The 14,564-nt window shown below is 44.2% G+C and overlaps 1 protein-coding gene and 1 non-coding gene across 2 annotated transcripts; both read left to right on the forward strand.

Moving 5' to 3' along the window:
- The first annotated feature begins 483 nt into the window (after positions 1 to 483).
- On the forward strand, positions 484 to 636 carry LOC124685627. The gene has a single exon (XR_006997600.1). It is a non-coding gene; the product is annotated as a U4 spliceosomal RNA (small nuclear RNA).
- A 9,688-nt stretch (positions 637 to 10,324) lies between these two features.
- Positions 10,325 to 12,892, forward strand: LOC124684839 (stearoyl-[acyl-carrier-protein] 9-desaturase 5, chloroplastic-like). Its single transcript, XM_047219093.1, has 3 exons — positions 10,325 to 10,802; positions 11,404 to 11,914; positions 12,197 to 12,892. The coding sequence occupies exons 1-3, from the start codon at positions 10,690 to 10,692 to the stop codon at positions 12,755 to 12,757; spliced, it is 1,185 nt and encodes a 394-aa protein (XP_047075049.1). The 5' UTR covers positions 10,325 to 10,689; the 3' UTR covers positions 12,758 to 12,892.
- Positions 12,893 to 14,564: the final 1,672 nt, after the last annotated feature.

The following is a 14,564-nucleotide window of genomic DNA, read 5'->3' on the forward strand; positions in this document are numbered from 1 at the left end:
CTCTACTCAACATGGTCAAAATTGCCTTGAGCAGTACCTGAGAAGTGAGAACTGATGGAGTACGTATTTTCACATGATTTTCTTGAAATATGATTACATGAGAAGTGAGAACTGATGGAGTACGTATTTTCACATGATTTTCTTGAAATATGATTACATGAGTATAAACCGCATCGGTAATACGGTAGTATCTCGCTGATGGCACAAAGGCAATCTGCATATTTTTTTGAGGGAAACGTAATCTGCATAAATAATTGAGCCTGCTATGCAACCTCGTAACTGGGCCGAAACCCTTTCCGTGCAGCACGAAGAAAGAAACGCAAGCGAAGAAGCGGCCCACGGGCAACTTTCGTCCAAGTGGTACACGAGTGCCAGAGTCGGCTCGTTGCGGGATTCTCTAATTTAGTCCCACCTCGGCAGCGGAGCAGAGTGCCAGGGAAGGGAGCGGCTATAAGAGGAGGAGGTGTGCTAACGTTTGAAGTCATCTTTGCGCTTGGGGCAATGACGCAGCTAGTGAGGTAATACCGAGGCGCGTCAATTGCTGGTTGAAAACTATTTCCAAACCCCCTCTTTGGCCCTCACGGGTCACTGAGAATTTCTGGAAGGGCTCCCTCTCCTTCGGGCGAGGGGAAAGCCCTACAAATTCAAACAAAAAATTTCTGAAAGATCTACAGCAACTTTTTGTGGTACGGAGAAATTATTTGGCACAATAGTAATTATCATACCGGTAACTGTTTTTTCGTTGTAGCCTCAAAAATCTCACACGGTAATTACGAGAAACTAAGTACTACTACACGGTAACTGTTTTATCGCCTCTTTTTACCCAAGGCAAAACTGCTTTCCGTACGGTATCTTTGAGAAAATATAATTACTCCACTTCGTTTCTTTTATGCAGGAAAATTTTGTTCCCTACTTCTAAGGTAACCTATACTAGTTACTTACTCAACCGTTCGCCGTCTCTTTTACCTGAGCAAAATACTACGGTCTTTTTTCATAGCAATATTGGAAACAAAACAAAAAAATAGTCCGGTGCTGCCTAGCCAGGGAAAAAACTACTATTGTCTCTATGGTATCTATGCAAAATACTTGCACCGGCATTCACCACCTACTTCGGCTGGAGCGTGTTGTATTAATTAGCTTATTACAGATATATTTTATCTTGAAAAGTGTGATGTTACGTAACATAAATAGTTAATATCACGACTATCCTTCTTTTTATTTAATGACATGTCATGTCATCAAAATGCCTACATATAGTCGCATATTACTACCTTAGTAACTCCACTATGAGTAGTCGAATAATACTACTCTCTCTATTCGGAATTACCCTGCGTTCTGAATTTAGTCAAAGTCAAACTTTGTAAAATTTGACCAAGTATTTACAAAATAAAATCAATACTTATGAAGTGAATACATATATAGTGAATACATATATAGTGAAAACATACTTTATGAAAATTCTAATAATATTAATTACATATTGTAGATGTTGATAATTTTTTCTATTCCCTTCGACCCATATTTACTTGTCACAAGTATGGATGTATCCAAAACAAAAATATATCCATATAAGAGACAATTAATATGGATAGAAGGGAGTACATGTTTAGTCAAAGTTTATCAAATTTGATTTTGACTAAACTTAAAATACATGGTAATTATGGACACACAAAGAGTATATTACCTTAGGTAAAAGTATGAAAAACTCATGTGTTGCAGCTCAATTTTTCCTGCCAACCGTGGTGGACGGAGAAACCCTTCTCCAAAATTTTGGTTGTGCCAATATTTTGGCAGGGCTGACCAGGGCGTGAACCCAACGCACCCTAAGCATCCATTCCATCATATGATGATTTATTTAGTAGTCTCTCTGTTCATAAATATAAGATATTTTAAATATTTTAAAATAAACTAAATACGTACTGTAGTTAGTGAATCTACACACTAAAAATACCTAGGTACAATACTAAAATTGATAGATCTACTAAAATCTAAAACATTTTATATTAATAAACGGAGGAAAAAGTACACATAGTGCCATGACTGCCATCAGCTGGACTGCTGGAGTAGTTATTATTACCTAAAAGCCGTAAGCTTGTTGAAAAGTCCGGCTGGTGAGCACCGGCCCAGGTTAAAATGAATAGTAAAAAACCGGTCCGGTCCACCGGGGTGCACTGGCCTGCATCTCAGTGAGTCAGTGTTGGGTAAGGAAAACAGAATCCCTCCAGGTCATGTCCCTTCGCCGCTTGCATCTCCGGAATTTCAATCTTCCTCCATCTGCTGTCCACTGCGAAACTGCCTCTAGGATTCGAGCTTCCTTGCCTGTCAGGATCCTCTTCTTCATCTCCTATCAACAGCACATGCTGTTGCCTTTCCTGACCATTTACATTTCAGTGGTTAAGTTGTAAGGTTCAGTTTCAGTTAAAAAACCTGTGTTAAGCACCTTAAGTGCAGTTAGCTTTGTATTCAACAACTCTGACGTGGCTCTCAGGGAACTCCATATAACCTGAGAGAGAGGGAGGATGGGCGGCACGTCAATAAAAAAAACCAATTTCAGTCTTATGTACTTTCTTTCATGTTCTTAGCTGTAGCTCCCGGCCACGAGCGCCGCCATCTCTCCCATCTCCTTCCTTGCAATCAGTGGCTAAATCAAGCCCTGATAGGTGGTATCAGAGCACCATCCTGGCGCTGATCGAGTCCCTCCCCGCTCCGGCGGCCTCCCTTCCGCTCCCTTTTCCTCCCGCGCCGGCGGCTTCCCTCCCGCCCCCTTCCTCTGTCGCATCGGCGGCCACCCTTCCACCCCCGTCCTCTGTCGCACCGGCGACCCCTCCCCAACCCTCCTCCCCACCACCAACGACGACGACCGCGGCGACAGTTGAATCACGAGCTCCGGCCGTCCAACATCTCCCGGCCATGGCTGCTGGTACAAGGTCGCACGAACGTCCTCGTCGAGGGGACACGGGCATCTCTACCCCAACAACTTCAGATGACGATCTGGAGGGCGCCGACGATCCGGGCAAGGTGCCCAGGGAGGTACGTTCCATCCGTCGCCGCCTTGAGCAACATGAGAGAGCAGCAGTAGAATCATCGGCAAATTTGCATGCTTTACAAGGGCAGATGGATCGTATGATGGATTTTATGACTGCTAGCTTTGCCAAATTGGAAACTTCTGAGAAGAACCAAACTGTTGAAATTTCTGCTCAACAAGGTCACACCTTTACCACTCCACCACCGCTGCCGCAGCATTCCCTGTCCCCAATTCCTGAGGTTTCCACACCAGCACCCAGCCCAGTATCCATTCCCCTTGCACCGCCACAATTTGGTGTGCTCACTCCAGACAAGTTGCCACACCCAACCTATCCACCAAATACACAGACCTCCCAGTACCAAAATACTGCTCCCATTTACACAAATACTGCACCTTTGGTGACTACACAACAACACTCATACCAACCATCCTCTTCCTACCATGTTTATCAAAACACAAATCCCTCCTCAAACCCACAAATGTACAACTTCTCACACCCACCATATACCGAACCATACCCTCCCCACCAATTCCAGCCACCCTACAGCTCCCCAAACCCTACTTATTATCAACACCCATACAACAACCCATACCCACCCCCACAATACAATCAACATCCATACTACAACCCATACCCACCCCCACCACATTACCAACCACCATATCAGCCCAACCACAACATGATCCAATACACACAACCTCCAAGCCTACCACAACAAAACCCAACCCAACAACACCCTCCGCAACAGCAGTGGCCACAGCAGTCTCAACAACAAGGCCCTCCAGCGCAAAATGGGCCCCAAGGACAGCTAAACCAAGGGAATGCTGACATTCACATCAGGACACCTCATGTGGAACTGCCTACTTTTGCTGGTGTAGCACCCAGAGCTTGGCTTTTGGAATGCGAAGACATCTTTCAGTTAGTCAATATTCCAGCTGAAAACAGGGTTCGTTGGGGCCTCGCTCACATCAGGGGACAGGCGAAAACCTGGTTGAACACAGCCGGATATGATTTACAAACATTATCTTGGGCCACTCTGAGTCAGATTCTTATTGATAGATTTCCAGATTGCTCTGCTGCAGATCCTATGGACCAGCTGCAACAGCTGAAACAGATGACATCAGTTAATATGTACATCGACGCTTATGAGCCATGGATGACACAAATGAAGAGGGAACGTGATTATCTCCCGCAAGACTTCTTTGTTGAGAGATTTATTAGTGGCTTAAAGGAAAGTATTCGTCACAATGTACAATGCCAGAAGCCAGTGGACTTACTCTCTGCTTATTGGTATGCCCGGCAATATGAAAAAGCATATCTCTCCGCCAACAAAAAGGTGGCCGTCCCAACCCCTGTCCAGAGGAATTTTCCACCCCAACAAGCTCGACCGCCTGCTCCTGCAGCAGCTCGCCCAAGAGGCCCACGCCAGTGCTGGTATTGTCCTGATAGATGGAGTCTGACGCATAAATGCCCTGGCATGCAGAGAGCTTTAAACCAAATTCATATGCAAGATCACTCTGACGAGGAAGAAGACAATGCGGCAGCAATAGTACCGGTGGAACAACAAACGGAAGTCCCTGCTCCAGCTCCTGAAAATATGCAGTTAAGGCCACAAGATATAGCTAATGTCATGAATATCTCGGCGGCTGCTTATAATGGCTGCCCAAGTGAATCCACAATATCACTGTTGTTGCACATGGGTAATTCAACAGCTGTTGCTTTGGCAGACACAGGGAGCACAAATACCTTTATGGATCTTGCATATGCTAACAAACACAAGATTGAAATGACCCCAGCTAGTCAGAGAACAGTGAAAGTAGCTGGAGGTGGTTTGCTTTCATCAGGAGCAATTGCATATAACTGTCCTTTTACAGTTGAAGCCAAACACTTTACTGCAGATTTTCGAATATTAGAATTGCATGGATCTGACATAATTCTTGGAGTAAACTGGTTTAAACGGCACAACCCCGTTACCTTTGACTTCATTGGCAGATCTCTTACATTGGGCTTCAATGGGAAATTACACACATTCAGTGATCACTTATTCCCAAGAGATAAATTTCTCATATCGTCTGATCAATGCAGTAAACTCATTGCAGAAGGGGCTACAGGTTTTATTCTATTCAACTCAACTGAAATAGAAGTAGCAAATGAGGATGAGCAACATCCTCCTATCTCAGATGCGCTTAGTCAATTGTTGTACGAGTTCCAGGAAATATTCAAGGACCCTGAAGGCCTACCACCTCACAGAAGTTGTGATCATCACATACCTCTTAAGCCTGGATCCAAACCACATAATGTCAGACCGTACCGTATGTCCCATAGTCAGAAGAATTCTGTTGAGCTTCTCATCAAAAGCATGTTGAAAAATGCTGAAATTCGACCAAGCAAATCCCCTTATTCTTCTCCAGCAATTCTCGTTCGAAAGAAAGATAAGTCTTGGCGCCTTTGTGTGGATTTCCGTGGGCTAAATGACATGACAATTAAAAACAAGTTCCCAATACCTGTCATCGAAGATCTGTTGGATGAGTTAAATGGCGCAATTATCTTCAGCAAATTCGATCTCCGATCTGGGTATCACCAAATACGGATGAAACATGAAGATATTGAGAAAACTGCATTCTCAACACATATGGGTCACTATGAATACCTGGTAATGCCATTCGGCCTATGCAACGCTCCTGCAACATTCCAGGAACTGATGAACAACATTTTTGGCCCCTACTTGCGGAAGTTCGTCTTGGTATTCTTCGATGATGTCTTGGTCTATAGCAAGTCGGAAGAGGAGCACCTACAGCACTTGCAAATTGTACTCCAAATCTTCAGAACACACCAGCTCAAGGCTAAAATGAAGAAATGTCGATTTGGTCAAAAACAAGTTGAGTATCTAGGCCACATCATATCTGGCAATGGCGTTCAGACAGACCCCTCCAAGATAAAAGAGATATTGAATTGGGAAACACCTGCTACACTAAAAAAGTTGAGAGGATTCCTCGGGCTTACTGGCTATTACAGGAGATTTATTCCCCAATACGCTCTCATTTGTCAACCTCTGTACAGTGCCCTAAAAAAGAATGCATTTCATTGGGGTCAACCGCAACAAGACGCTTTTGAGCTGTTGAAGCAAACAATGTCAAAGCCACCTCTTCTTCGGCTCCCTGATTTCACTCTACCATTCACTCTCGAAACTGATGCCTGTGCTACTGGTCTAGGAGCAGTACTGATGCAACAGGGGAAGCCTCTAGCTTATTTCAGCAAATGTCTGGGGCCTAACACAATGACAAAATCTGTCTATGAAAAGGAGGCATTAGCCATATTGCAAGCACTTAAGAAGTGGCGCCACTATTTCCTGGGCAACAAGCTTGTCATCAAAACTGACCAAAGCAGTCTGAGGTACCTGGGCAGTCAAAAACTCCTGGAAGGAATCCAACATAAGCTAATGGTCAAGCTATTAGAATTTGACTTCACGATCCAATACAAGAAGGGATGTGAAAATACAGCTGCTGACGCTCTTTCTCGCAAATACCAAACTGAGGACAACATCAGCAAACCGACAAGGCAACATGAAACTTGTCTGGTTACTTGCACAGCAGTCCCCACTTGGACAGCAGACCTCACCTCGTCATACATAGGCGATGATACTTGCAGCAAACTCTTGCAAGAGCTGGCTATAAACAAGGATAGCCATCAAAACTTCACACTTCAGGCTGGTATCATCAGATACAAAGGGCGCCTCTATGTTGGTCCAACCACAGACTTGCGAAGCAGAATTTTCGACTCCTTCCATTCTTCGATATTTGCGACGGCGGAACCCTAGGTTCTTCTTGGCGACCGACGGCGGCGCTCCGGCTGAGCGCAGGGAGGAAACATTTGCGACGGCGGAAACCGTTGCTCCGTTGTTCGACCGTTTTTTCGTGTTCCTTGGCCCGTGCGCCGCTGGATAGTAGGCTACTGCTAGAACAGTGGCGGGGGATAGGGAGATATCCGGAGTATATGCCGCCTTATCACCATGGGTTCGCCGCACACTCGCCATAATCAGAGATCCAGGGGCGCAAGATAGGAGTTCGGGGGTTGCTTCGCCTCCATCTACAAGAAACGCCACCGACGTTGCATCCAGCTAGCCTAGGCGTGGCCGTAGCAAGAGGTAACCCCATCACGTTGATTAGAATTTTTGTAGAGTATTTCTATGATGCCTGGCCTCTAGGATTCGATGAAAATCAGAAGTAGCAATTATGCCTAGAAAAAAAATACATGGAAAATGCATGTGCTCCTGTCTTGTGTTGTGTCTATAACATTATAGCATAGCAATGCAATTAATTTGTTTGGAGTCGGCCGATGGGTGCAGCTCCCGGATGTGGCGGGTGGGTCGGCCGGTCCTGTCAGCAGGCACCGTTGCTGCTTGGAGTCACTGCTAGATTCTAGGTGCTGAATCCAGCAACTGGTTTTTATTCTGCGGTTGGGCATTCAGCCAGTCAAGTGCCACGCCCATTCTGACTCATGTATTTGTTTTGATTTGTAACGCGCTGATGTAGTAATTCACTGGATGTGCTGCAATAAAGTGCCGCTCCACATGATCTACTTTGGTACTAAAACTTTGCAATATGAACCTGAAGGCTACAACGCGTTGGTATAGCTTAATCGTACGTTTGTACGAGACTATAGGAGACATGACATTGTAGTACTGTCTTTCAGTTACATGATTCTGTATAGCTAAAAGAATTTGCATGATTCTGTAATTTCTGTTAAAGGATGTCGCTTCTAATCATTTTCTGGAAACCTGCACTACAAATAAGAGTTGTGCAATCTTTATTCCGTTGCAACAAGAACTAGGACCATACACCCAGTCAAACATTGGTATAGAGAAAACATAAAAATTAGATTCAGTCGGATTTTATTTTGTTTCATGTCCATGTGAATCTATGATATCTCTTCTCTTCGTGTACATTTTCTTTTTGAACGAACTTGGTGTGCAATTTATATTCCGGATTTACATAGCTAAGAATCTTCTCATTTTGAGAGCACATCAAGATTCATTTTATGGTAGTGGCGGTCATTTTCAGTGGAAATCTGCTTTTCTTCCCAAACAAAGCAATTTTCTGATTTATTTCTTATTTTATATTTGCTATATCTCCAACAAATTATTTGCTAAAGTTGTAGGTAGGCTTGGTTTAGATCAACATATTGTCGCGAAAACATGCCAATCAGTAAACAGTAAGCCAAGTTCTTCTGAATGTAATTGCATATGTAGCTATTTATTCCACAATAATTAGTCTCAAGGTATGTGTATTTTGAAGAAATCTATTTTATTTCAGTTGCTAAAAAGGCTAATGTATTCCTTCAGTTTTGTTAGTGCAACAGATTTCAGATTCAGTTGAAGAGAATGATTCATTCAGTTGTTTAAATTATAGTTTTACTACTCCTGTACATTCTTATGGAAACTGACTAGAGTTCACATCCTTCATTCTCTTTCTAGCTTAAATGTAATAAGATCAGTGAGGAGCGACCGTCTGATGAAAGGGAAATTTCCTTAAAGCGGCAGCGTAAAACAATATAATAGTATTAAGAGGATTTTCCTAACTCAAATACCCATATTTCTAGCCATTTGATCCGAGATAGGAGCCATCGTCTGATGAAAGGGAAATTTCCTTACGGCGAGCGGCACCTCCCTGTAACAAGAATAGGCCCCACGTCCGGTTCTGGCCCACCATGCAGCGACCGAGTGATCTATGGAAGTCTGGATACCCCAAAAAAATAACAGCGATAACCCCATAGACCCGACCTCACTCTCGCCCCTAACTGGCTTGGTTTGGTTTGACACCATGGGTTCAGACTGGAAACATGGAATGGATTGGATGGGTTTGAATAGAAAATACGAACAGTTTGGTTTGGTTTCTAGCAATTAATTTTTGGATTGGTCTGGTTTTGTTAGTAGACATATACATGTACGGTCTGGGTTGGATATAATGTACATAACTATTCTCAGGCTTACCTAAAGGACACCATGTGCAATATTTTTGTTTAGCCTAACCTCTTCGGCTTATAAGTAATATTTTCTTTTTCTGGAGTAATTTTATATCTAAACTGAGATGTTGGAGTAATTACTTATAACATTGCATGCAGCTAACCTTTTCATGTTAGAAGCCTGTTAGAAGCCTATATATCCTCTATTGCTCTACCCTGTTCTTGCAGAGGAAGGATAAGGTGTAAGTATTTTTATGAATGCATAATTTAAGTTTGCTTCCATGGTTAAAAGAAAAGTCTTTTATCCAATAGTATGCATTATTAGACCAATCTGCTCTAGAAATCGCAACCTTTTTTGTTTCTTCAACCTTTAGTTCTAATAATGACCTTTCCAAAGGTAAATAGGGATTGAGAACCGTACAAGTGTTGAAGGTTCGCTGGGTATTTGAATTTCAGTTCAGATGAAGGTTAGACTGGCTCGCAAAGTTTTGAAGCTATTCTGGTTCACTCCCCCCCCCCCAAAAAAATGAAAAACAATAGATGACGTTCAGTAGTGCATCATATTTTTTTTCACTTGCTTAGATTGTTAGGCTCTTGAGTCTCATAAATTTTGTTGCAGAGTTTCACTACGGAAAGATTGAGTGGGAAAGTGAAAGGAGCTTTTGCACGTTCTTAAGCCAGGAGAGCATTTTATGATAATTTCCCTTTGAAATCTGCTACTATAATGCTGAGTCTGCACTGCCTTCAGTAATAAGGAAAAAGATGCAGGCAGTTAAGCGACAATCTCAATCAGTACAATATTTGTCACCCCTAGCCCATCTCCGATGCAAATTTGTACACCACTGATATCCTTCACTACAATCCTCTTTCATATGTATGACCTGCCTTATTCGTTTACTATTTGAATCAATAATACCTGAATTTAAGTTGGATTGTGAACATTTAAAGTGTCTGAAACCACTAACATGATTGTTTTTTGAGATGATACATAGTTCATTTGCCCCATGCCATGTAATATTGTTCACTTTTTTTAGCATAGTATTATTTCCTCATTTTTTGGATTGCATTATATTAACGTTGTGGATGATGGAACTTGCCACCAACCAATCAATGCCATTTTTAGGAGACATTAAGCGCCAATCTCAATGGTGCAGTGCGTCATCACCCAGCACCCACCGTTCCAGAGACCCCTTCTCTCCATATATTATAACAGATAGCACTTTTAGTCTATGAGCATCACTGGAAAACTAAAGCAAACCAAAATGGTATGGAGGCGCGCATGTTTGTCTAGTATAGATTGAAAGTTAGCTGACGAGCTGGTCTGTGCCACTGTGTAGAATTGTCTCTGAAATGTTTGGCCTCCCTCGCTTGAATTCAGCTCATGCGTTCCTTGCCCAGCTCATGCGTTACTTGCCCAGCTCATGTGATATTGTACGCCACCCCTATTGGTCCAACCCTTCATAAGCAAGATAAAGTACATTAAGGAAAATGAAATCGGTTTCCTCTCCTCCTTTAGTGCTAGTACTTTTGTCTTGCGGGAACCTATAATACTAGTACTAGGCTCACTACTAGTACACCACTTCAGCAGCTCGCTCCACTGCCCACCTCAGCTCCTACAGAAGTTTATATTTTTCAAGGAGCAGATTCGAAGCGCCGCAAAACTCCAAACTAAGTGCTGAAAGGGGTGGCGGTGGACTGATAAATGATCATGTATCTAATGGCATCCCTGCCTTCCTGCGGTGCCTTCCGTGCACCTCTATTGTCTTCTTTCCCGAGGAGAAAAACCACGGTAGTGGCCGTGGCTTCCAAGGCCAAGTGAGTTCTGTTCTTCCTCTTTATCATACCAAGAACCTTTCCTATTGATTTTTTTTTCCTGTTCTTGAATCAATCTCGGAGTGCTTGCTTCGGCTCTGTGATCTCGGTTGGGTAGATACTTCGTGTCTGGACACGGGAGATGGCGAGTGGTTCTTTTGTCTTGGGGATGGGTGAATCTTTAATTTTTTAAACTGGTGTCCTGTAGGCTGTAGGTCCCCTAGATTGAACTGAATATTGTCATAAAATAAATTGCTCATTTATGTTCGGTCATTTATTTGTTTGTTCATGCTTTGTCATCATAATCTTGCTGTACTGCTGAGGTTAAAAGTCAAGTTCTTGCAAATTTTTATTCTGCGTCTTATTACAAACTGATTTGGTTATTGACCAAAAATCTATTCTCTTTCATTTTTTTATTTATACAGCGAGCTAATATTTCTTGTATGGATAGTTTTTTCACCTTCTTGTCTTTGAGCATATCCATGTGTTAAACCTACAGTTCAGTTGCATACCATGCCGTTTTTGTGTATTCCCTTTTCGATGCTGTCAGTTCAGCGAGCTACTACTCTTCCTATCTTTATGGTACTTTATCTTGCTTACGAAGGGTTGGAATTCCCGAAAAGACTGCCTTCACTCCTCGCGAGGCGCCTTTCCGAGTCCGAGTCACCCACTCATTGCCACCTCAAAAGAAGGAAATTTTCGATTCGTTGGACCACTGGGCAAAAGACAACATCCTGGTCCTCCTGAAGCCGGTTGAGAAATCCTGGCAGCCGCAGGACTACCTGCCGGATCCTTCCTCAGATGGATTCTATGATGAAATCAAGGAGTTGAAGGAGCGAGCCGAGGAGATCCCGGATGACTACTTAGTCTGTCTGGTTGGAGACATGGTCACAGAGGAAGCACTCCCTACTTACCAAACAATGCTCAATAGCCTCGATGGCGGTGTTCGTGACGAGACCGGCACGAGCCCTACCAGCTGGGCTGTCTGGTCGAGAGCATGGACAGCCGAGGAGAACAGGCATGGTGATCTCATGAACAAGTATATGTACCTCACTGGGAGGGTTGATATGAGGCAGATTGAGAAGACCATACAGTATCTGATTGGTGCTGGAATGGTAAGCACTTTAGTGTCTTATTTCTTCATGGAGGATGCCATCCTTTTTATTCGAATTTCCATTTTTCTTGCTGCTTTGTTGTATTTGCTGACAAAGCAGGCAGGGAGCAGAAACTTATTAGAGTCAAATGATAGTTTGTTCACCCATTCTTCCCAGTTTTATTTGATATTTACTCTGACAAATATAAACATTTACTCGCTAGTTGAAGATATAAATTCTGTTCCCGCAAAAAGATACATTTTTGTGGTAAGCCTACCTTTGTGTTGTTCTTACTTTGTGTAGGATCCAAAAACCGAGGGCAACCCCTATCAGGGTTTCATTTACACATCTTTCCAAGAGCGGGCGACCTTCATATCTCACGGCAACACCGCGAGGCACGCCAAAAAGTACGGGGATGTGAAGCTGGCCCAGATATGTGGTACCATTGCAGCTGACGAGAAGCGCCATGAGACGGCGTACACCAAGATTGTGGAGAAGCTCTTCGAGGTCGACCCAGACTACACGGTGCTGGCCTTCGCCACCATGATGAGGAAGAAGGTCACAATGCCTGCCCACCTTATGTACGACGGGCAGGAGGACAACCTGTTTGCGCACTTCAGCGCGGTGGCGCAGCGGCTGGGCGTCTACACCGCCATGGACTACGCCGACATCCTTGAGTTCTTGGTCGAGAGGTGGAACGTCGCCAATCTTACCGGGCTGTCCGGGGAAGGGAGGCGCGCTCAGGATTTTCTCTGCTCACTGGGACCAAGGTTCAGGAAGCTAGAGGAGCGAACACAGGGCAGGGCAAAGCAGTTACCGATTGTTCCATTCAGCTGGATCTATGGCCGACAAGTGCAGCTTTGATTAAGATGTTACAGAATAAGAATACGACGATCCTTTTTTATTTTCTTTTTTCTAAGCTCTATAGTATCTTTTTTCTTTTGTTACATGAATACGTCTACATTGCATATGCCAACGAAGCTTACAGTAACACACTTCTATGAACACAGCCGGGCATGTATTGTGTTGTTTCAGTTGTTAGTCATTTTGAATACTGAAAATTGAAATCTGTAGGCTCTCGCCAGTAACAGGCACCGGTAGCCAGACCGGAAGCAGGAAACTGAGGGTACGTTTGGTTCTCAGCCGTTGGTTGCCTTACCGAATATCTGGTTGCTGTTTGGTTACATCCCAAATAATTGGCTAGCCCCAGCCTAGCTCATGCGCTATATAGTTCAACTTTATTTTGCCAACCGTGGGCAAAACGTGGGCGGAGTGGTGGGCCTTCTGGCGTGTGTGTTGCTAGCGGGGGCTGGAGCACCAAGTTTCTCGAGGTGAGAGACTTGCAGCGGTGGGTGGAGCTTCGTCTTCTCTACGTCCTCATGGTGGCGTCTTGTGTTCTGGTTTATCGGGTCTTCGGTGATAACTCTGTGTGGCTGTAGCCATTGCCGATGACGAGATGACACCTGCGGGTGCCATTTTCCTTCTTGAAGGTGCCGGCGTGAAGGCCTCTACCTTGTTTGCGGGATTCCACCACTCCGCCCCAACCTGCCTCTTTGTGGTTCTGACATAGGCTGTGTCTCTTGAATCCCCAAGAGCTCTCCGTCGTCATGATCCTCTAGCAATGTCAACGCGGTTGCTTATGCACGGCGTTTTGTCTGGTTCTGGCGTGCATCCCGTAGCCTTGGGGGGGTTTTACGGGTGACGTTAGGCCTCGGGAGACTCCGGTGATTTCTTCCTATTGCCGTTGGTTGGCATGGGTTGTTTGGCCGATAACTAGGCCGAGTTCTTTGGTTGGAGGTTGGGAGTGGCGAAAGCTTTGTAGGTTTTTGGACTCTACCGGCGAGGGCACCGTTTTCCTTCTTGGAGGTGTAGTTGGAATCCCCCTCCTTTGGTTCTCGAGTCCTGCTAGGTTGCATCCCTGATATTGTCCCCTCGTGGGTGGTGGTGTGGGCGTGGTGAAAGTTTGTTGGTGAGGACAGTTCCGACGATGCTTCCGTGCAAAAAAGACAACATTAATTCCTTCGGCTCAATCAAGCATTTTCCGTCTGTGTAGTGTGTCATTTAGTTTTTGCTTGTTTTCCCTTACCCTTTGTAGTTTCATGTTGTTCTGCTCTTACTATGTAAAGCCTGTATTGTGTTTCAAGTGTGTGTAAGTTGTAACTCCTGACAGGTTGATGGCTTCGTTAATTTAAAATCGCGAATCTTCTGTCTAGAAAAGAAATATGGGTGGAGAGGAATCCTTCACCAAAATTTAGTCGTGACAGGGCGTGAACTAGACGTACCCTGGGCCTTGGTGCCATCGTATGATGAATTATTTAGTACTACTACATAGTGACATCAGCTGGAGTAGTATAGATTGAGAGTTAGCTGGTGAGCTGGCCTAGCTCATGTGATACTGCACGCCACCCCCATTGGTCATACTTGTCGTGTGACTGCAACTGAACCAGTGTGCAGGTTTACACCGGCTCAACAGACAGCCCTTGCTAAATTGAGTATGTAAATTAAGCTTTTATCAATGAAATTTACGGAAAAAAGGGATTTGCGTCGGGCAGCTGGGCCGACCCAAGCGAATAAGAGAGACAACCGGTTTTATGTCCGCGGCTCGACCCGTACAGACAAAAACCGACACATTTCCGCGGTGGTAGGTATCCTCGAGGTCGAGGTCAAGTAG

This window comes from Lolium rigidum, chromosome 1, assembly GCF_022539505.1.
Source record: "Lolium rigidum isolate FL_2022 chromosome 1, APGP_CSIRO_Lrig_0.1, whole genome shotgun sequence".
NCBI classification, from domain to species: domain Eukaryota; kingdom Viridiplantae; phylum Streptophyta; class Magnoliopsida; order Poales; family Poaceae; genus Lolium; species Lolium rigidum.

What these genes read in the sequence shown, in the direction of transcription:
- LOC124684839 (XM_047219093.1), top strand. Translation starts at nt 10,690, where the DNA reads ATGATCATGTATCTAATGGCATCCCTGCCTTCCTGCGGTGCCTTCCGT. An exon ending in GCCGTGGCTTCCAAGGCCAA is followed by an intron (nt 10,803 to 11,403) that starts GTGAGTTCTGTT and finishes TTGCTTACGAAG; the next exon opens with GGTTGGAATTCCCGAAAAGA. An exon ending in ATCTGATTGGTGCTGGAATG is followed by an intron (nt 11,915 to 12,196) that starts GTAAGCACTTTA and finishes TACTTTGTGTAG; the next exon opens with GATCCAAAAACCGAGGGCAA.